This window comes from Barbatula barbatula, assembly GCF_947034865.1.
Source record: "Barbatula barbatula genome assembly, chromosome: 1".
Lineage (NCBI taxonomy): Eukaryota > Metazoa > Chordata > Actinopteri > Cypriniformes > Nemacheilidae > Barbatula > Barbatula barbatula.
The window spans coordinates 15,684,873-15,708,646 of NC_136766.1; the positions used below are offsets into that span (position 1 = coordinate 15,684,873).

Sequence of the window (23,774 nt, forward strand, 5' to 3'; positions counted from 1 at the left end):
AGTGGGCCGACGTGCAGTGAAGCCCACAGAGAAAACAGCACAGAAAGGAGAAAAGACAGATTACAAAAATCTCCACTCTGCACCTCTATCAAATCTACCATCTCTTTACATTTCTGTTTCAACATATTTTCTCATGCAATCTTGCGCTCTTTGGCCTGTGTTGACTATATAGCGGCTTCTCGGCTGCAACGTCTATAAATAAGAAATGAGCAATAGAATGTGCTGACATGCAAACACATCCACATACAATGAAGGAAATAATTATTTGATCCCATTCTGATTTTGTAACTTTGTCTATAATTTTTATGGTAGGTTTATTTTAACTGATAAAAACTGATATTTTAATATAAAGGTTATAAATTGATTAGCATTTCAGTCGGTGAAATAAATATTACTACCGACGGTTACAGACCTTTCTCTCTCCTCCCATTTATTGCCAAAATTCTTGAAAGGGCAGATTTCAACGAAGTGTCTTCCTACCTATCCCAGAACAAACTACTGGATGACGAGCAGTCTGGCTTCAAAACTAACCACTCCACTTAGACGGCACTGCTATCGGTCACAGAAGCACTGCGGCTAGCCAAGGCGGAATCTAAACCCTTGGTCCTGATTCTGCTAGATCTATCTATAGCGTTTGACACTGTCAATCACCAGAAACTGCTAGCAACCCTGTCATCTCTAGGAATCTCAGGCTGCCCTCTCTGCTGGTTCAAATCCTACCTCTCCGGCGGATCCTTCAGGGTGTCTTGGAGGGGCTTGCTGTCCACTGCTCACCACATGATCACTGGGGTCCCTGAGGGATCGGTGCTTGGACCGCACGCCTCGTCTTCCAACAGCTCAAAAGGGCTTGTGTGACACCCCTTTTCATCTCTCTCCACTGGCTACTGGTTGAAGCCCGTATCAGATTCAAGTGACTGATGCTTGCTTATAGGAATATCACTGGATCTGCACCGGCATACTTTTACACCCTCCTTCACTCCATCAAGAACCGTGCATTCAGCCAAAGAGCGGCGTCTTGTATTGCCTTCACAAGGGCAGTAAATCGCTTTCCCGCTCATTCTCCTTCACAACTCCTTCCTGGTGGAACATTCTTCCTAACTCAGTCCTAACCACATCTCTCACAACCTTAAACTACTTAAAACCCATCTCTTCTGTGAATACTTGACAGATAAATAAAAAAACTTTGTTTTAGCACCTATTGTATTTTTGCTCCTGTATAACTTATTGCTCCTTGAACTCTCTGTAAGTCGCTTTGGATAAAAGCTTCTGCTAAATGACTAAATGTAAATGTAGGTATTTGATCCCAGAGCAAAACATAACTTTGTCCTTGGTGGAGAAACCCTTGTTGGCAAGCACATACATAAGACATTTCTGATAGTTGGTCAAAACAGGTTTGCACATTTGTAAGGATACATTTTAGTCCACTCCCTTGTAAGTCTTAAAGGTTTCTTGGCTGTCGGAGTTTTAGCCTCCTTCATAGATTTTCTATAGGAATAGGGTCTATAGACTGGCTAAGTAATTTAATGTGCTTCTCCTTAAGCCACTCTTTGCTTGTCTTGGCAATATGTCTTGGGTCTTTGTCATGTTAAAGGCACATCCATGGCCCATCTTCAGTGATCTTGTTGAGGGGATGAGGTTCTCGTCCAAGATTTTATGGTACATGTGCTGTCCCTCAGCCCCTCAATGCGGTGAAGTCATCCTGTACCCGTAGCAGAGAAAAATCCCTAAAGCATAATGTTTTCAACGCTGTGCTTCTCTGTAGGGATGGTGTTCTTTGGGTCATAGACAGCATTTCTCTCCCTCCAAAAACAGGAGTCAATTTTGGTCTCACAGCACTTTCTCCAAAGCCTTTTCTGAATCATTTTGAAATTGTCAAACTTCGGACGAGCCAGGCGGGCCTTCTTGGGCAGAAAGACCTTGTGGGTGCATCAGGATTTCAATCCATTTTGGCATAGTGTGTTACAAATGGTTTGCTTGCTAACTGTGGTCCCACTTGTCTTGAAATCATTAACATGCTTCTTCCGTGTAGTTCTGGGCTGATCTTTAACCTTTCCCATGATCATCTTTACCCCATTGGGGAAATCTAGCAGGGAGCTCCAAACCAAGGGCAATTGATATTTCTTTTGTATTTCTTCTATTTCCAAATGATCGCACCAACACCGACATCCTTTGAAACCTATTTGATCTTGACCATGGTGGTGGAGAGGTTGAAATGGAAGATGCAGATTCTGTTGGAAGGCATCTTTTATAAACATAATAAGCTGATTTGGGATTACTTCCTTAAAGTGACAGGACTATTCTGTGGTCCATATAGGCACATAACCAATCTGTGGAGCCAGAATTCTTGCCGGTTGGTAGGGGATCAAATACTTATTTCACTGACTGAAATGCAAATCAATTTATAACCTTTATAAAAATTTTCCCCAGATTTTTTTATTGATATCCGGTTTCTATCAATTAAGATAATCCTACCATCAAAATTATAGACCCTTTATTTCTTTGTAAGCAGGCAAACTTACAAAATCAGCAGGGGATCAATTCATTATTTCCCTCACTGTAAGTCTAAAGGTCTAATGGCACAAATGACTTCTGTACTTTCAGCTTCACAACCTCATCTCTCAGCCCCTACTAATAATCACATACTAAAACATATGAAAGTGTGCTCCTGCAGATGCACAGTAAGAGAATGAGTGAAGCATGCTGAAGGATTAATTTCACACTCTTTTTTTATTCAAATCGCTCGCTCTCTCTGTCTGGATTTACCCATGTACAAATACTGATTGTCGTGCTTAATTTGTAAATGATGAGGTCCAGAACAAGGAATGGTGGAAGATCTAACGTGTTTGGGAGAGGATGAAACATAAATGACAAAGAGTGCATAAAAAAAGACTATTGCAACGATTAAAATAACCAAAGCCAGCATGAGTGTGAACTTGTAGACAGCTTTGTGCATTATAGTGAAGACTGTGGATTGGGAATAACAGGTGCATTGACATTGTGTTATTCTTCTGGTGAGTTACTTAATAACTTACATTGGCGCATGCATACTGTACTGTATGTGAAAGGGAGCATAAATGATTAACAACAAAACTGTTGCTGCTGTTTGTTTCACGACTTTTGGGATATTGCAAATAATTGACAACATAATTTTTTAATTCAATTTAATTTATATACAGGTCGAACTAATTCATGGGTAACTGTACATTTATGTCTTTCTTTCATTTTATGGAATTTTGGAGTTTAACTGCAATGTTTATTGATCATAAATGATCATATTCATAATTTCCTCAAGCCATGCTGCCTTTCATGGTCTCAAAGAGGGGATCGGATGACTTAAGGACTATAAGCTTACATGTATTTTCCTGAGAGACTGAAAAACAAATACACAATGTGATTGCATTCTGCAACCATCCAGTCATAGTTGACCTTTTCTGAAGCTAATGTAGAAAACTTTGTTTGGTACCATCTCCTCCTTCTATTTGTGATGATACATTTGTTGTCGTTAGTCTTTTTATTTTATACAGAAGAGAAATTTGTCACACTTGCCTGAGACTTTGCCAGAAGTTACCAGAAGCTTACGTTCACAAAGATTTACAGTAGCAGAAATATGTAGACTAAATAATAACCAGCATAAATTGAATTCACTGACAAAAGTATAGAGGCAGTGAGAGAGTTGCAGAGAGATAAAGAGAGAGATTTTACTGGAACATCACTCCCCACATCACTCCGCCTAAGGGTTTTACTGTTTTATTGGAAATCTGATACTCTTGCACTTCAGCAGAAAGAATAAATACACACTGCACAAAATAATCAAAACACACAAAATAATACACAGAATAAACATATTAGTTCATATTAAACCCAAAACAACCACAAGATGAGTCAGACTGGCATAGATCGTCAGGTGTCGGAAATCTGACACCCCATTGTTTCCTTCCCCACTGCTCACTAGTGAACCGATTCACAAACAAACTATTCATCTTCAGCTTCTAGAGTGCAGCAAGAGTCAGCAGTTGTTAAAGACACTGTGATTGAACATTAGAGTTGTGTTGTGCAATGATCTGCTCCTATACACAAACCCAAAGATGAAGCACCATTACAGAAGCAGCAAATTTCAGGACCTCGTGGCAGGAGGACTGATGGTAAATCCAGCTTACAGAAAGGCAGCATGCTAACTGGATGAAGTAAATCTGCTCTTATATAACCAGACCCTAACACACAAGTGCTGTGTATCTGTCCTTCCTGCTCCATCACTCTTTCTATCATTCACTGTCAATGGAATGGCATTAAAACACACACAGGCTTGAAGAATGTGAATTAAAATGTAGGGTCTGTAAAGTGTTTTTTACACTGACACACTAGATCTCACCAGGCCTCTGCACTTTTGTTTGAGATTAAGTGTTACTTTGTCACTAGTACCTGCTGCGTGACGTGATGCCTATAAAATATTACTAATAAAAATAGGTTGGAAAAAAATAAGATGCATCTAGTGACAGAAATGCAATATAACAGATGGGTGTTATAATCCCACTATTTCAGCACAGGGACATTTCCCACTCCTTATGCATGACAGAGGGAGCAGTCAAGAATATGAATTTAGGAAAAGGAGGTCTGAGGTTTCACTGGGTTCGTTGGTTAGGCATCCTCTGTGTTTAGGCGATTATTGGTTCTAGAAATACATACTTGCCTTTCCTTGCCATTATCAGAGAGACATCACATGAGTTGTGATCCCACTTTCATCACACCATTATCCTGGGTGAAAGATCCCTTTTGGTGAGGTGCTGCTGATAATGCACTTTGTATTGTTCCCAATCAATGCGACACAACGTCAATTGTGCACCTCAGCCTCATTGGGTGTTTCGGCCCTGTATAACAAGACACCCTCAGCCAAGGGAGGCCCACCGTAGCTTGATCAGACCTGGGTGTGTGTTGCATTGTTGCCAGGTCAATCCATCAGCCTCAACCAATCGAACCGGCAGCCTTCTGGTCACGAATCTAGCCATTAGGCCACGACTGCCTACACTAAAATGCATGCTCAGTGCCAGGGGCTGCACCAGACGATTTTGCCGGGGCTTCAGCCCCGAATGTAATGACTGTCACTGAGCAAATATGAAACGTACTCGGTTACTAACGTAACATCGGTTCCCTGAGATACGGGAACGAGTACTGCGTAGCAGGACGCTATGGGAAAACTCCTTTTTCTCCGATGACTGAAGCAATTCAATAGCGCAGTGAAAACTGCACGGTGATTGGTTGGAAAAAAGTAAAACTTTAAACCAATCGTAGCGGAGCTGCCGGACCAATGGCGATGGCACCCGCCAGAATGGGCGGGGCCAGCAGCGGCTCGCCCATAGAGGGCGCTGGGGCGCCGACCTCCCTGCCAGTTTTTTATTTGTATTTGTATTTTTTTTAAATTGTATTTTTTTAATAATCTCTCATTTTGAAAAATAATCTGTGTTAATTACATGATATTAATGGTTTTACTTTAGAATGTGTTTAGAACTCTCCAGAATGATATTTGCATGTTGGTGTAGTAGTAGTAACCAATAGGCTGTCTTCCCTGGGCTCCAGTTCGCTCAGCCCTACAGTGCTGGAATTTAAGCCAATGGTTCCCCGGTTGCTACGCAAAAAAGTTTATATTTCGCCAATCATCGTCGTCTAATTTGAAGGTTTAGGGGCTCTGAAAATATCGCCCGTAGTACCAAGATTAGAGCAGTGCACCACGGGACATTTACCTCAGAGCGGAGTGCGAGTGCAGTATGGCGGCGCCGGCGACGTTGAATAGCATTAATGTAGTCGTGGGAGTTAATCTTGCCCCAAATTCAGTTAAATCTCTACACCTGTATCCATTCGAAAGAAGAACATTAGCGGAAAAACTAATTGTAAAAGAACTCGGACCAGACAAGCCAGAAGTGAATATAACCCAACAGGCGCGAGAAAAGGAGAAAACCTACAAGAGAACCTTTTCCCGAGTTTGGTTCGATCGAAAGTTTTGGCTTACTAGCTGTGGTTAGGCCAATGCAATCTTTTGCTTCCCTTGCTTACTGTTTAAAACAAGTGCTTGTGATAGCTTGTGGACACAGATAGGGGTGACAGACCTGAAATATGTCAGAACGCATTAAGAAACATGAACGGGCAAGAGTGCATATGGACAACTCTGTGAAGCTAGCCATGTTAGGCCGAATTAGCATAGCCACACAGCTAGATGAGGGACACCGCATTGCCATAAGACGGCACAACAAGGAGGTGGACAGGAATCGGCATATTTTGTCAAAGATCATTGATGCTGTGAAATTTTGTGGTGCCTTTGAACTTGCTTTGCGTGGTCACGATGAGAGTGACGCATCAGAAACCCTGGCATTTTCCTGGGTCTAATTGATCTTATGGCCTCAATCGACCGTGAGTTGGAGGTGCACCTGGAGAACGCCACTGTTTTTAAAGGCACTTCACTCACCCCCCCACTCCCCCCCCCGCCCCGCCCCGCATTCACTCCATCTACCTCTCTCATATACAAATCTGTCACAGACACCATATCTTAGTCTCTCTCTACTCTTTACTCTCTCTTTTTCTCTCTCTCTCTCTCTCTCTCTCTCTCTCTCTCACACACACACACACACACTCACCATCTATCTATCTCTCCAACTCACTCACTTTGAAACACACACACACACTCGCTGTCATTCTCTTACTCACTCAGTCACACACACCACATTTCACACACATTTGCCATTAAAATATTGATCTCAATAGTAATGTAGCTATGCTTGCTTTTTTTTTTCTTTTCACTTTTTCCTATCTGGACACTGAGCAATGTAACTTGTTCATTATCATTACCTGTGAGACTTGATTTTTACATGGCAGTTCAATTAATATTGTCTTTTTAGACCATTGGTATTGACTGGGTTGAGTTCTTTTATTGGTATAGGCAAGGGACATGGACTAAAATGCACCAGAATGCAGGAAATCGCATCTATGAAATTAAAAACATTGCCCACACACAAACAGCCCCACCTAAAATATTTTTCACCAGCCGCCACTGGGCGGGGCTTATGGCTATAAAAGCAGACGCATCGCCGTAGAGTCCTCAGGTTACTTCGACTGAAGCGACGACAATGCAGCTCGTAGCACGGCAAGGAACGCAGTACTCGTTCCCGTATCTCAGGGAACCGAGGTTACGTTAGTAACCGAATACGTTCCCTATCGATACTTCACTCGTACTGCGTAGCAGGACGCTATGGGGAACCAGTATAATCACGCCGTGCTACAGATGGAACGAAAACACAGATAGTCTCGGAGCCTTGGCTCGGAGACGAGGTAGAACAGGGAATCCCTGAGAAGGCGGAGGAGGCCAAGCTAGTAGGTGGCCTAGTCCGGTTAATCGTCCCAAAATTATTAGGCGCTGGCGTGGGTATAGAGCCAAAGTGGACGGCGAAGCCCAGCCGGCCGCCCCACAGATATCCTCTATAGAGACACCGCTAGACCATGCCCAAGAAGAGGCAACGCCTCTAGTAGAATGGGCTCTAACTCTCGTGGGACATTGAAGGCCCAAGGAAGAGTACGCCAGCGATCTAGCCTCGACTATCCATTTTGACAGTCTATGTTTCGAGACCAAAGACCCTCTGGTGCGGTCACCGAAGCACACAAAGAGCTGTTCCGACCGTCTGAATGGGGCGGAGCGCTCAATGTAGATTTTGAATGCTCTGACTGGGCAGAGCAGGTTAAGCTCTGGGTCCCGCTCTGAGGAGGGGAGAGCAGAGAGCTCAATAACCTGTGCTCTGAACGGAGTAGAGAGCACCTTAGGTACATGGCCATGCCTTGGTTTGAGGACGACCCTGGCGTCGTTAGGCCCAAATTCAAGACAGGATGGGCTCACAGAGAGAGCCTGTAGGTCGCCCACACGCTTCCCCGTTGCTAAAGCGAGAAGCAGAGCGGTCTTGAGCGTTAAGGAACGGAGGTCCACAGATAGCAGACGCTCAAAGGGAGGGCTCTTTAGAGCCCTCAGGACCGTGGGCAGATCCCAAGTGGGAACTGTAAGAGGGCGAGGGGGGTGTAGCCCCCTGGAGCCCTTCAAGAAACGAACGATGAGGTCGTTTTTGCCCACTCCTTTTCCTTCGATGTGGGTAAGTGAGGCTGAAATAGCTGCCACATAGACTTTGAGCGTAGAAGAGGCACGGCCATTATCCAACAACTATTGCAAGAATGACAGTATCAGCGATATGTCAAAGGAAACCGGGTCCGCACCGTGTGGTGTACACCAGGAGGCGAAGACAGACCATTTGAGGGCATAGAGACGTCTAGTGGACGGGGCTCTAGCCTGGGATATGGTGTTCAGGACGCTCTCGGGGAGGTCCGTAGGCTCCCGTCGAGAGGCCAAAGGTGTAGAGCCCACAGCTCTGGCTGGGGGTGCCATATCGTGTTCCCTGCCTGAGAGAGGAGGTCCCGCCTCAGGGGAATGGGCCACGGGGCCGCTACTAGCAGCTGAGAGAGATCTGCGACCCAAGGCTGGTTTGTCCACAGAGGGGCTACCAATAGCACTCGGTGCGCTTGATCCCTGATTCTCCTGATCGTCTGCTGTAAGAGCGCGATCGGTGGAAAAGCATAGAGGAGCCGGTTGGGCCAAGTGTGGGCCAAGGCGTCCCTGCCCTTCGAAAAGCCCATTCGTCCGAAGGAACGTTGCTCCAAGATAGCATATCTGCCCCCCGGTTTAGTCTGCCTGGAACGTGAGTTGCCCTCAGTGAGCGCAGATTGGACTGGGCCCCTTCCAAGACGCGTAATACCAGGGAAAAAAGGCGTCTTGAGAGGCCCCAACCCGTGTTGGAGGCGTCTGTCGTGACCACTTTCCGGCTGGACGTGGAGCCCAGGGGCATACCCTGCTCTAGCCAAAGGGGATCTTTCCACGAGGCAAGGGCGGTTACGCAGGCTTGGTTCACCAAAACACGTAGACGTCCAAGACGCCAAGCGTGTGGAGGAACTCTGGGCTTCAGCCAGTACTGGAGGGGGCGCATCCGGAGGATGCCCAGACTCAGCACCTGAGATGCAGAGGCCATCAGCATTTTCTGAAAAACCCTGAGGGGGCGTGAAACCCCGGGTGTGAACGAGGCCGCAAGCTGTCGAATAGCCAGAGCTCGTTCTGGCGATATTCTGGCAGTCATGCGATTTGAGTCGAAGACTGCCCCCAGGAACGATATATGTTGGCTGGGGGACAGTGCACTCTTGGCAAGATTGATACTGAGTCCCAGGCATTCTAGATGGCTGAGGAGGAGGGATCTGTGGGACCGTAGCTCGTCCTCCGACTGGGCTAGAACAAGCCAGTCGTCGAGGTAGTTCAGAATGCGGATTCCCTTCTGTCTGAGAGGGGAAAGAGCCGCATCCATGCACTTTGTGAAAGTGCGGGGAGCTAGAGAGAGTCCGAATGGAAGGACCATGTACTGATATGCAACCCCCTCGTAGGCGAATCTCAAGAATCGTCTGAATGTGGAAGTATGCGTCTTCCAGGTCCAGAGAGAAGAACCAGTCCTCTGGGCGTATTTGCGAGAGGATCTGCTTCATAGTGATCATTCTGAAGAGTCTGGAGAAACCATTTCTATGGCTCCTTTTTCCAGCAAGTTCCTCAACTCTGTGCGCAGAACGTGTGAATTTGAGTTCTGTACTCGGGTGGGGATGACCCCGCGGAAGCGCGGGGGTCAACGAGCAAATTGGAGTGAATATCCTCGTGATATTATATCCAGAACCCAAACTGACACACCTGGGATGGCCCGCCAGGCCTTGGCCCGGGTGGCAAGGGGTTGGGTACAATGGGGAGGTACGCCGCCTTTTGGGGGCTTGGCTCCCAAGGACAATGGAAGAGGAAGATTGCTCTTTTTTTGACAATGTTTGTGTTTTATTAAACATCTTGCAGTATGTTGTGTGGGCATTGGAACAGGCCCCGCACTTACAACCTTGCACATTATCAATATTTTGCCAGCACCCGGAACTGAACGGGGTGACTGGGCAGACATAAGAGCGGTCTTTGAAGGAGGGCCAGCTGGTGCGGGCCCTGTAGCCTTCCTCTTCCTTGCATCGGTCTCAGGAGGGGGCCTGAGGCGCAGGGTCCAGCGTGATCTTAGGCCGGGGACCCTGTCGTGGGGGATGCGGGTAGCGCCGTCCCGATCGGGAGCGTTGATGGCCGTAAGCTCCCGGAGCCTTCTGAGCAGCAGGGGTTCTTACCGGCTGTTGCGTCGGAGCTGGCTTGGGGTGGTTCGCCACCGGTCTAGATCCGGGTCTTTTCGGCAGAAAGTGTTTCATGGCCTGCGAAGACTTCTGCGCAGCCGTGAAGCGTTCCGCGAATCCCTCCACCGACGGTCCAAAGAGGCCGGTAGTGGAAATTGGAGCGTCTAGGAAGGGGACTTTGTCTGCCTCCTTGATCTCCGTAAGCGTCAGCCACAGATGGCGCCCAAGCACTACTAGGCTGGCCATGGATCTTCCTATCGCCTGGGCCGTGGCCTTGGTGGCGCGTAGAGCAAGATCCGTTGCGCTCCGTAGCTCTCTGAAGAGCGCAGGGTCAGGGTCGGACTCATCCATTCCTTGGAGGAGCTTATCCTGGTACACCTGGAGCACTGCCATGGAGTGTAGTGCCGAAGTCGCCTGGCCGGAGGACGAGAATGGCGATGGCGATGGGCCGATGGCGGTGGGCGGACACAGATGTGAGGCCACGGACTCATCGAGGGGGGGCAGTTTCTCATACCCTTTTTCCTCTGCGCCGTCCACGGAAGTGAGAGCGGAGGAGGAAGAAGGTCGAAGACGGGCCGAGTAGGGGGCGCGCCTTGACTTGGTGAGTTCGCCGTGAACTTCTGGAAAGAACGGTGAAGTTCTTTGACGAGGGGTCTGACGGCGCCCCGGCAAGAACCATTCGTCCAGGCGGCTAAGAGCGGGTTCCTCTGGGGGAGACCACTCTAAACCCAGCTCGTTGACTGCCTTTGTGAGGACCCGGAAGAGCTTGGAGTCCGCGCTTCACAGAGCGCTTAGTTCCTCTACCCCGCTGCTTCATTCGCACAGTGGCCTGTGCGGGCAGAGGCGGGGGGGATCGAGGGGCGGAGTCACTCTCTGAAAAGAAAGTTATCCGCGAGCGCAGAGAGGAGAGACTCATACTCTCGCAGTGAGAGCATTCCATCTCTTTGAGCGCGTTCTCAGCGTGGGAGAGACCCAAGCATGAGACGCACTCGTCGTGCCCGTCAGCGGCGTACAGGAAGACCCCACACGAGTGACAGGGACGACGCGGCATTTGTAGCGCAGTGAAAACTGCACGAAAACACCGCAGAAATTTGCTCTTTAGAAAATTCTCTTTTAGAGTCGCCGGATAGCGGCAGGGAAAAGGCCGTGCTGAGTAGTGAAACCACTCGCTAGCGAAGCCGCCAACAGAATCCGCCGGAAGCGAAGCCGCTGAAGCGAAGCCGCTGAAGCGAAGCCGCTGAAACGAAGCCGCTGAGCAGGAGGTCGAATCCGCTGCAGGTGCTCTCTCGACGGCGAAGCAGTCAGTCTCGGGAAGCGAAGATCAAGTCGTCGCTGAAGGAGAAGAGATCTGAGGACTCTACGGCGATGCGTCTGCTTATATAGCCATAAGCCCCGCCCATTCTGGCGGGGGCCATCGCCATTGGTCCGGCAGCTCCGCTACGATTGGTTTAAAGTTTTACTTTTTTCCAACCAAACACCGTGCAGTTTTCACTGCGCTATTGAATTGCTTCAGTCATCGGAGAAAAAGGAGTTTTCCCATAGCGTCCTGCTACGCAGTACGAGTGAAGTATCGATAGGGAACTGGACAATAGCCTATGTAAACACCCGAAATCATAAGTTGCTTTATTTCATTGCGCTTTGGCTTTGCATGTACTGCAAACAGCCTGTAAAAATAGACCTAGAAAATAATCTAGCCTATAGAATACATTTCTTTGCTGTCGGTAGCCTATGGGCTACTCCGTTTCTTCCTGTCTGTTGAATATGCAGCAGAAAGGTGAGGGGCTAGCACAGTCAACTGCAAGAGTGCGAGATAACAACTGAGACAGTCAGCGAGCAGGAAAGAAAACATTAAAGAAAAATGAAGCAAACAAGACTTTGGGAATTTTTCGGAAAGTCAGTGGGGAAGAATTCAGTTTTCAAGTCTGAAGATCATCATCTGGCTGGCTTGGACTGTAGGCCTATTTGTTTAATTAGCTAGTTATTACTACCATAGGATAACGTTATACGCTAGCACTTGTACTGGCATCTTCTAGTACCGAATCTCCTCCGGATAAAGGACAAGAAGCTGAAACAAGTAAAAGAAGATTGCTCACTCACTCACTCAAATATAAAATAACGTGATCATCATCAAACATTAAACAGTGTGCAAATAAAAAACCCGCTTAATATTACCAAAGGGGGACCACCTGTCCCGCATTTTGCGGGAAGCTTACAAATTTGAAGCTTTTGATTTGAAATGTGAAGCTTTGTTGTCACGCAAGTCATAAGCAGTGTGCCGCATTAAAATTTTGTCTGCATCATTTTATTAAAACGTCCTTTAAAAATTTAATTTTTATTAGAAAACACTGAACATGCGCAGCCGTTATAATTGGTTCTAGGCTAGCTAGAAAAAAAAAAGAAAAAACTCCTCTTCGTGGTGAAGGTGTTTTCTCTGATGATGACTGCTGCATGAAGTGGATGCTTAAGGAGGGCACGATGTTGCTGTGATTAGGTCTGATGCGATCGCTTGTGCTGATCGGCATCCCGGTTCATTTTTAAAAGCGAGTTTGGCACTGACAGCCGACCACGCCTCAGACGTTGCTTACGTCAGACAAATGTATACGTCATTGCTAAGCCCCGGATGTCCTTCAATGCAGGAAACGCCCCTGCTTAGTGCCCCCCGTATTGGCACAACATTACAACACAGTACCAAAATCCTCGCAACCAAACACACCAACCCGTTGGCAAATAGATAAAGGAATTTAACCTTCATTGGAAAAAATTAAGTAACTTAATTAAGTATTTTCGTTGTGTCTCAGGAACGTAAAATATTTGAGTCGCCAGTTTTTATTTGTTTTAGGTACATCTCCATACTACATCTTGCACCCAACTATAGTTTCTCACAGGAGACAGATCATGTCACAGTTGCGGTTACTCAAATCATCAACTCTTGGTATAAATGTGAATGTGCGTTTCTGTGTGATCGTATACGGTAGAAATTCCACTGCACCTCCATTAACACTTACACACACGAGTCAGATCACACACACTACTTGTCAACCATCATAGAGTTATATGTGGACCTCTGATATCTGACATGATGAATGCGTCTCCGCTGAGCTCGGCCAGCCTGACACACGGTTGCCATGGTGACACGGAGGAACTCTGTATTTTGCAGCAGATGGTTCCAGGACAAGATCAGAAATATCCTTCCAAAGTTATAATTATACACACATACCCCGACACTACTACCCAACGCTTTTTTGTTTAACGTCATCTCTGAGGTCGCCCAGGCTCTAGATGTAAACCCAATTGAGTATGTTATAAGAGTAAACCAAAACCAAAACAAACAGAGGGAGGGGTTTCATAACTAAATAATCCTGCCTGGGATTATCTACAAAGCCATGGAAATGTAAACAGACAATATGACAAAGTCAATGAATGCTAGGAAAGAGAGTTGTTTTACAACACACACAAACGTGCGCTCATGTGTCTGCAGTCTTAATTATTCCTGCGCTCTGTCTGAACAGTAACAGATCTGACAGACTAAAGAAACAGAGCTCCACCGGTGACGTTCTCTTCTCGCATCTCTGATCATCTTCATGCATCAATTAATAAGTTAAACCCACTCGCGCACACAAAGACACGCGGCAGGAGTTGTCTCATCAGTGCTAACACATGCAGAGCTGAGAAAAAGAGAGAGAATAGATGGGATAAAGACGAAGGACTTCAGTAAATCCATACAGACTGCATTTTAACTAATGAAAAAAGCAAATGTTACTCAATGACATAATTACAGATGACCTAAAGACATCCCAGAAGACTTAAATGACCAGTTATTACATTGAAATTACCATATAACGCTGACCTTCTATGCATGCCTCTCGCTTGCTCTTTGCAAACTTTTAATGGAGAGAAGGAGTGCACATTGTAAACAGAGAACTTGACTAATGAGGAGTAAAAATAGGATAGGATATCTGCAGGGTTTGAGTAAACTCCAGCTGAGAGTGTAACAAACAAACTCATCATTACCTTGCTACTAACAAAGGACACGCTTAAATTTTTTATGTAGGGAACCCACACTGAACCTCAAAGAGAAAAATTTTCTGTATTTTTTAAATGAAAACCAAATATTGTTTACTTGTAAAATCACTTTGACCCCAAATTATACACAAAATTCTCACAAATCCTCTTAAAAAGACAGTGTCAAAAATGTATTCAATAGGCTAGTCAAATCATCCAACAACGCTCTATGTACATGACAATAGCACTGTGGTCCACCTTACTATAATAGGCTATTAACACACACCAAACATACACTCTGAACAAAGCGCATGGTTGGACTGCACGCATGTTGTTTGAAACATGATTTGCAGTTATTGCAAACACAAAGTACAGGGCTCAGTTTCACGATGGAAACTTTGAATGGAAACATGACCACAGAGCTGTGTAAAGTTTACACACGCATACACTCTCTCATGAATCTTTTTTTACAGCTACCCACACACAAACACACATGCACTTTCTATGTGTCGAGCTCATCGGATGCGTTCAACTCACCTCCTTCCAAACAGTCGTAAACCATTAAAAGTCCTGCTGCTGTGCCGGCGACCCAATGACACTCGTTCCCCCTCAGGCAGGGGGGTGGACGGGAGGTCGGAGTTGGACGAAGAAGCAGACGTGGAGGCCAGAGAGGTTGTGACCTCTTCCTTTTCCCGCGAACCGGCTCCCAGCTCCTGCTCCATCAGGAGCCTTGGCCGTCAATCAAACAACAGTAACCAATCACAAACTCATGCAGTCAAAGAGTCCTCATGATGACAAAAACAAAAAAATGGGTCGCACTATCCAGCCGTTCGCAAAAGAGTGAGGACAATACAAACAACACTCAGTTCTTCAGATCCTCGCGGACTTCCACGTGTGATCTGTTTCCCATTCCACCTTCAAGACACTTAATCCCATAACCAAAACCCCCACATTCCTACCCCTCTCCTTCCTTCCTTCCTTCCTTCCCCTCTCTCTCTCTCTCTTTTTCTCAGGAAGTTCAGTGTTCTTGCAGTCCTGGTCTAAGCAGAGTCATAAACCAAAGAGCATTTATTCCTCCAGTCCTATCTTCATATCTTTCATTCTCTCTCTCACTATCTCTGCCCTCTCTTGATCTAGTGTGTGTTTCTGTTGAAGCGTGTGTCTCGGGTCCTCCTCTCACTCTAATTGTTGCTTGCACTTACACACACGCTTATGCGAGCACATACGTCTAGCTGCCGGCTGTATTCACAGCTCTCCACACCAGGAAATGTCAAACTCAGTAGAGACTCGTTCTTGGGACCCCGAACGTAGCTGCCTAACCAAATGCCTGACTGTTTTGAGAAAAAAAAAATATGTTTATGTGACTGTCTGTCTACCTGCCTTTCTCTAACAACACTAGAAGAAGGATGGGAAATGTGATTAAACTCAGACAAATGGAGCCAGTTGATGTGAGTTGTAGATTGATTTGGAAATATTTACTTATGATAACTGAATCTAATGTAATGCAAACAACCTATGCGTATAACAGGAGGTCAGGTAGGAGGAAAATATTATACACAACTGCATAAATCTGGTTTGACACTGACGAAAAAAAGAAGTAAGAGGAAAATGATAGAAAGAGAAAAAACAAGAATTTTTGGTTTTCAGTGGGTGTTGATTTGTATCAAATCTATATCTATTAATGAACAAAATAATAATTTTAAAGTAGAATACCAGTTTACAAATCCACTCATATTCCCTCCAATTTTCCTCATTCTGTTTTATAAAAGCTATTATATTTATTTAAAAAAAAAACTTTTTATTAAAGCTTACATTCAGACAGGTTGATTTTGTTTTATAATTTTATATTTATTATTATCTTCTGTTTCTCTTTTAATCTTAAATCAATACCAAGTCTTTTTCTATTGATCAGTGACAAATTACCTGTGATTTAATGCTGCACAATAACATTAACGTTAAAAAGTCCACGAGGTTAATACTTTTATAGGCACACAGTGTGCAGTATGTTCCCCCACGACACACATACTGAAAGCAGATCAAACCACAATAACCAGAAGGGAAGTATTGTCATAAGGTCATAGCAGAGAAAGAATGAAATTGTGTCTGTGTGTACTGTAAACATGTAAACAGAATAATAAAAACAGCATTATGATTCATGTCTCTTACCTCCTGTTCACACTCACTACACACTTCCTGTGAAGGAAGGAACTGATGTCACTAAGATAGGAGTCCTACACAATTACGGTTGGACCACAAACCAGACATTGTTTCCTGCTATTCTTTTGTTAGTAATGTGTGTATGTGTAAAACAATCATGCCTGAAAATGTGTTTGTATTTGTATTGCAATGGTAAGTACAGTTGTTTTGTTATGGTAGACAGATGTCATATCAAAACACTTCTTTCTCTGAATCACACATCTGTACAGAACATGTACAGTGTTGGTATTGGTAATATAGAGAAGGGGAGAATGAGTGCTAGAGAGGAAAGAGACATCTAGAAAGGAGAAGAAGTGAGGAGATGAAAATAGGACAGCTGGAAATAAAGGGTAGAAAACATAACTGTGTAGGAGTCACAAGTAGAATCCACTGTAACCTGGATCCACTCTGAATCTAATTCAAAAGCAAAGAGGAATTTCAACCACATCAGTATAGACTTTAACCACGGCAACTCGGTAGGGACACTTTTTCAAACCCTTTTAGTTTAAGCATCAGAATATTTTCCTCAGATAAAGGCTTGGATCATGTATAAAGTATTAGCAAAGTGCCTTAAAAAATTATTGTGTGCTTCTCTAGACTGGAACTCCACCTGGTGGTTACAGAGTGACTGCACACGTAAAGTCCACACTAGAGGCTACTAGGTAGTTCGTAACTTACTCTGTACTTTAAACCATTGCCCCCTTGATTCTTTAGGCAATCAAATATTTAATTGTACTGTATTTTATAATGTATTTTACATTGATCCAGTCCTGCAGAATGTAAAAAAATGTTGAGCTGTACGTCAATACAAAAAACCTTTACTAAATGCCAAATATCAGAACAATTTAGTCCCAGAACTAAAGAAACAGAGACACAATATTAGGCAATTCATTACTCCATACAATGTAACTACACTGCGTAAGCTGCTTCTTAACACTTGTGTGAGATGAAATTCTGAGATAAGAGCTGGTGGTCACAGACGGTTTGGTATTTAACACTCTAGACTTAATATACCAACAGCCCATAACAACATGCCAAACTGAAATCCCATAGACCTACAGACAGAAGCCTGGTACACTGAATGAGATGGCGGAAAATTAGTGAAGTTATGCTTGTAATATCAATAGAGTACACGCACACACAAATACACGAACACAGGATTAGTAATAGCTTCACATGCTCGATTGGTTAAGTTTGTGAAAAAAAAATGGGCACTCTGCCAATAACCATATACAGTGTGACTGAACACACATTAACAGTCATGTTTGCTAGCACACTAAAGGAACAGTTGAAAAGTTCAAAACCAATTTTTATTTGATCACCTTCGTGTTTTCAAAATTGTATTGGGTTACTTTTTTCCATTAAGCACAAATGAACATTTTCAAACCCAGCTGTCAGTCCCTTATATTCCGCCTACAATCTTTTTTGCGTTACTTAAGAGCAAAGTTGTCCGTTTTGGAACAACGTGAGGGTCCAAAAGTAATAACACCTTTTTACCACACATTAACCACACTTAACTTTACCATAAAGATACTATGAGGCTATACATTATACAGTAAACCACTCCGCTATAGGTCCGAATATTTGTTTCATGGTTGTGATGAAAAATCACAGCTTTATAATTAAAACTAAATAAAGTGGGGTGCCAAACACTATGCGTATAGATGCATAAGCCAGCGTAGAGACGTATGCTCACACACAAATACTATTGAGTCCTACCTGAGGTCAAGGTGAGGAGGAGGTGTAGGGGGTAGGACCCATTTCCCACTATGAGCCCACATCTCTCCCTCTTCCTCTCTCTCCCTCTCTCTCTCTCTCTCTCTCTCTCTCTCGTCAGATTTACTCCTCAAGCATCTGCATGTCTACTAACATACAGACTACAGCTATAGCTATAGAGCCACTGACCCTCACCCCAACTTCCTGTTATGACACTTCCTTATGTGTGATGTGTGATGTGTGTGTTTTGTGCGTGAGAGATATCGAGATGGGTTGGGGTGAAAAAATGTTGTGTTTTTCTGCCAACATGAATTGCCGAGATTAGAACTACGGATGAGACAGAAGCTAACCAGACCCCAGACCCCCCTCACAGACGGAGAACACAATCCTTATTTTAAGAATACAGTACTATTTTTAGTCCCCAAACATGCATACATCACATATCCATGATTCTTCCAGTAAAAAGCATGAACTTAAATTTTCTTTAAAAGAGAACTGGATCATCAACAGTAAGCAAAAATTACAAGTATAGAATTTATAACTTCCTTTTTCTAACTACATACACAATTGCACAAACTAACAACCGGTAATACAAAACTAATATTTAAGATGTTTATGAGCCTCATGTGATGTCTCCATTGTCCCTCTTCCTCGTTCCATTAGAGTGTGTATATAATGGTTATATTGAGTACTTTGGATGGGTGAGTTGCTACTTGATACATGTTTGAGATGTTGTGTACAGGCAAAACCATATATACTGTACAATAACATATCACAAAACCAAAAAATGAAGACCCAACTTTGCTATACTTGTGTAACTGTGTTACTCAATTCTGATCAGTGTGAAATGATCAATGGGATTTCACAAGCGATCATTAGTCACTATCTAGTTCAGTAGTACTCAAACTTGTGCCCATACTTCCTATCCTCACATTCTCATTAAAACATCAGTTATAGTTAGGCTATAGTGGTTGTGCTTCCGGTCACATTAGCAAAGGTGAGAAAACTGCACAAAACTAATATAAATGTAACAGCTAATCATATAAAAAACCCATGTGTGAATGCAAAAACGATTCCTCAGATGAATAACACCAAGACCATCAATGCAAAATAAAACGTATTTATAATATTTATAATCTACATAACGGAATATTAAGGCTGCACAATGTGCACATCAAAATTAATGACATTTAGCAAATGTGCATATCACAGTGATTTGGAATTTATGATTTTACTACTTTAAAAAGTTATGTATAGTCAAAGTTTTAGGTACATACAGACGGACTGGTATGTGAATGTCCCTGTGTGGGCATGCATGTGTGGAAAATGATCAACGGTGAGAAAAACATGAAACATGCCACTTGGTTATTTAATATTCAGTTTTAAAATATATTTTAATCTACTTCTAACTGATTTTAGAAACTGTAGCACTATTACTTTAAATTGTACAATTCATTAATTAAGTTATCACATATTGCAGCATTACTTGTTATAAAGGTTAGTTTTAAAAACGACTAAGGACTCAAATATAAAGAAAAGCACTGTGAGAGGATGCAATCATCTCTGTGTCCACTAGAGGGAGAGTGTGCTCTATTGGCAACCACTAACTACTCACTAGACTACAGTTTGTAACGACTTTGATTCAAATGAGCTCTGGTCAAGCAGTTCATAAACTTTGAAGCTTACATATGTAAAAAACGAAAAACTAATACAGATTTCGTGATGATAATAAGTTCATATTTAATGTACTGTAAATCGCTTTGAATAAAAGCTCCTGCCAAAAGCCCAAACGTAAACTGCTCAAAAACATTTCAACATTTCATTCATAGGTTTAGGTTGTAGGTCATTCACTGAAAGCCTGTAGCTGTATGGAAAATGACGAAACGCCTTTTTATTTTTGCACCACGGCATGCAGACAAACACTTAGTTGTGGCCCATGTTTCGGTCAGGTGTCAGAAGTGAAACCGGTGCTTAAAGTAGCAGGAATATAATATTTTATTGACATAAAAAAGACCACAAAGTCATTGTGCATGTGATATTGTGTTCTATCTTATAAACTTCGGCTTAAGAGAGATCAAGGCCAAAGTTACCATGGCGTCCTTCACTTTAGTTCCTGCTTATCAGCTACGGGCATCGATTAGCTTACAATTGTAAAGCCCACTGACTTATGTCCTACCAGTACGAATTTATTGGGAGTTTGTCTGATAAAATATGACCAACTAAATGCAGGCAGAGATGCAATAGGAAAAGGCTGGACCCAATGCCACTAAATCTATGGACATTTATGTGCCATCATTCGATGTTTTCTACTTTACCAGTGCAAACACCAAGCACACAGAGCTTACATCTTATATATATCTCGCACAAGCACACACGTGTAGACCAGAACAGTGTTTGTAATATGTGCTGAACAGAAAAGGCTTGAATAATTAATTGTGTTTTATACTCCGGCACAGCTTCTCCTGTGTCAGTCAATAGTGATGTTCTTTCAGTAACAGAAAATCTGCTAAGAGTCGTGTCAAAACGTTTGCCTACTCTTCTCAATTTGAAGGGAAAAAAACACACCCTAAGTAACACATAATTTTTTTATACAGATTAAGATAAAGTGGTATGTCATTATCTTATGAAACCAATGTGCCTATGAAAAGTAGTATTAAAAGGTGATGGAAAGTGTACAAGAAACAGAAAGATCGTCATTGTCACCTTCCCCTCCTTCACTCCTGCTTCATGATTGGTTTAGGATTAGGCTTTCTGACAACATCTAATCAGCTCTCTGTCCCTCTCTCCTTGTCTCTTTCTTAAAATCTCCTCCGTGATCCCTAAAGAACACTCACAGATACTGCCTTCTAATAATCTAATGAACAGGAGTCATGAAACAGCACATAACTTGAGTCATGTAGGATTTGAAGCTGACCAATTTCCAGATGAGCATCTTTCTCATCATGTCATGTCAAAAATGAGCGAAGCAAATTCTCACTGTTCAATGCAGAAGAAAGGGGTTTTCATGATGGCTCTGATTGTGGGAGGAAGGCTGCTGATAAACCAGCACCTGCAGGGCACACTGACTTGCTCACAACATGATTAAATCTACAGATGTTACACGCACCCTTCAATACAGCTGCGACCCTCTCGCTCATTTTTACACAACACAAGGCTGAGGTAGAGAGACATACACAAAAACATACAAGAAACATATATTTTTTACATATTGCGGCAATAGAAACAACTGAAACTGAACAAAAAAGAAATAATTTCCAAATTGGATTGTTGATAGAAATGTTTTTTCATCACATCACCACATGACGTTTAGCCTAAAAATGTGAAATACACGATGATGAACACCATTTAATATATCTTATGTGACCCTGGTCTTAAGTAGCATGGGAACTTTTTTAGTAAAAGCCAAAAATACATTGTATGGTACATACATGTACACTCACCTAAAGGATTATTAGGAACACCTGTTCAATTTCTCATTAATGCAATTATCTAATCAACCAATCACATGGCAGTAGCTTCAATGCATTTATGGGGTGTGGTCCTGGTCAAGACAATTTCCTGAACTCCAAACTGAATGTCAGAATGGGAAAGAAAGGTGATTTAAGCAATCTAAAGGATTATTAGGAACACCATACTAATACTGTGTTTGACCCCCTTTCGCCTTAATTCTACGTGGCATTGATTCAACACGGTGCTGAAAGCATTCTTTAGAAATGTTGGCCCATATTGATAGGATAGCATCTTGCAGTTGATGGAGATTTGTGGGATACACATCCAGGGTACGAAGCTTCCGTTCCACCACATCCCAAAGATGCTCTATTGGGTTGAGATCTGGTGACTGTGGGGGCCATTAAGTTATTTTTCAGATTGTATAGGAGTGTAAATGTCTTTGTTCTGCTGAATGTAGGAAAATATTTGGAAGAATGTAACCAAACAGATCTCATTCCACATTTACTGCTATAGTAGGGAAAATAACTATTGGAGTCATTGGGGGAGAAGATCTGTCTGGTTACTTTGGACACTAACAAATATCTTTCTTTGTGTTTAGCAGAACAAAAAAAAACTTACAGAGGTTTGTAACAACCTGAGGGTGAGTACATTTTTGGGTGAACTATCCCTTTAAAAGGCAAGTTATGGTAGTATCAGAGGTAGCAGTATAGCCACAACAACAAAAACAATTATTCTTTAAGTTCTATGTTTAGGAATTCAGTGGACACTGCATGTGTCTTGGCATTTATGGCTGAATAGGAACAGACACACAAAAACACAAGCTAAACTCCAGTCTGGCCTCGACTGAACCCATACTAAGCTCCCATTCTCAGTGTAGCTGGTTTCATAAGACAGACGTTGGTCACATCAGGTACAGTCTTAAGAACCCGCTATGGAAACAGTCAGGTTTTTCTTTTGTGGTATCTATTTAGTGATGAACATTCTGTATTCTTACTGTAACATACAACAGATACACTGATTTAACATATCTCAATGAGTTCCTTTCATTCATTCCATTTCCTCATTCATGAACATAGCAGACATTGTTTTAGGAACAATTGGTACTGTAGGTGTTGGAGGAAAAACACTTAACATCAGCAGACAAAAAGACAGGACATGTAGGGACAGAAACAGGGTTCCTGAGACATGACATTTCATATAAAGTCTGACAAAATTTATCAAAATGTTATTTTTTATCTTGTCTATGCGTGGCAGTCATATTGCTTATGTAAGTCATTACAATTATCTCACTGCATCATCCCTTTTCATGACCTGACCTTTTCCGATATCTCATTACTGAAGTACTGGGCTATTCTGTAGAAGAGCAGGTTTTCTTCCCATTTTGAGCCTGTTAATGCGGTACAGAGAAACCTGGGTCATCTTCCTTTAATGAGTCAGTCTCACTTCTTTTGGTTCCTGGAACACCAAAAAGTTCATCCACACTGTGACTACAGTGGGGACACATAAACACAGTCTCCAGTTTGATATGAATGCCATTACTTTTCTGAATACTTAAGAATAGTTCACCTTCAAAATGAAAATTCTGTCATAATTTACTCAGACTGTTGTCATTTTAAAACTATGTAATTTTCTTCATCTTTAGTCCCCATTAGCTTCCATTGTATGCACACAAAAGTCAATGGGGACCAACGGTTTTCGGTAGCAACATTTTCCAAAAGATCTTCTTTTGTGTCCTGCAGAAGAAAGAAAGTCATACATGTTTGAAATGACGAGAGGGCGTATAATGACAGAATATTAAAGCATTTTGAAGGTAAACTATTCCTTTAAATAGATAGTTAAGAAAAATTTAAATAATCCTTTCATGTTGCTTCAGGCCTATATGACTTTATTGCATTGAACAGTAACTAGAATCCTGTTATGTACCTAGACATTGTAACAAGTCTTCGACTTTATTCAGTATTCACTTCCTTTTCTCAGACAACGTAGCGACTTTTGAAAAACGGAGAAAGGTTTGCCCACGTTATAGTGCAAACCAGATACTGTATATAAGCTTTGAAACAAAAAAGGTCTGTAAAAGTAGGGTTGAGTATCCTTGATTTAGATTAAATATCAATGGTTTTGGTGCACATTAACCACTGGACACGGCTCATTGAGGTCATAACAATGCATCGACAAGAGTTCAGACAGGTGAGTATGGAGTA

The 23,774-nt window shown here is 42.9% G+C and overlaps 1 protein-coding gene across 7 annotated transcripts in view; it reads right to left on the reverse strand.

Moving 5' to 3' along the window:
- dgkza (diacylglycerol kinase, zeta a) overlaps positions 1–23,774 on the reverse strand; it is a 104,757-nt gene that overhangs the window by 75,197 nt on the left and 5,786 nt on the right. The window contains exon 1 of one of the 7 annotated variants that reach the window (XM_079452935.1): positions 18,127–18,190. The exons of 3 other annotated variants lie outside the window; for them this stretch is intronic. Coding sequence is in view for 2 of the 4 variants with exons in the window: in XM_079452933.1 (XP_079309059.1) it covers positions 14,749–14,933 (185 nt within the window). In the remaining 2 variants the exon portion in view is untranslated. Of the gene's footprint in view, positions 1–14,748; positions 15,471–18,126; positions 18,191–23,774 lie in introns of those variants that run through there. 3 more of the 7 variants (XM_079452933.1, XM_079452941.1, XM_079452934.1) reach the window with 3 other exon arrangements.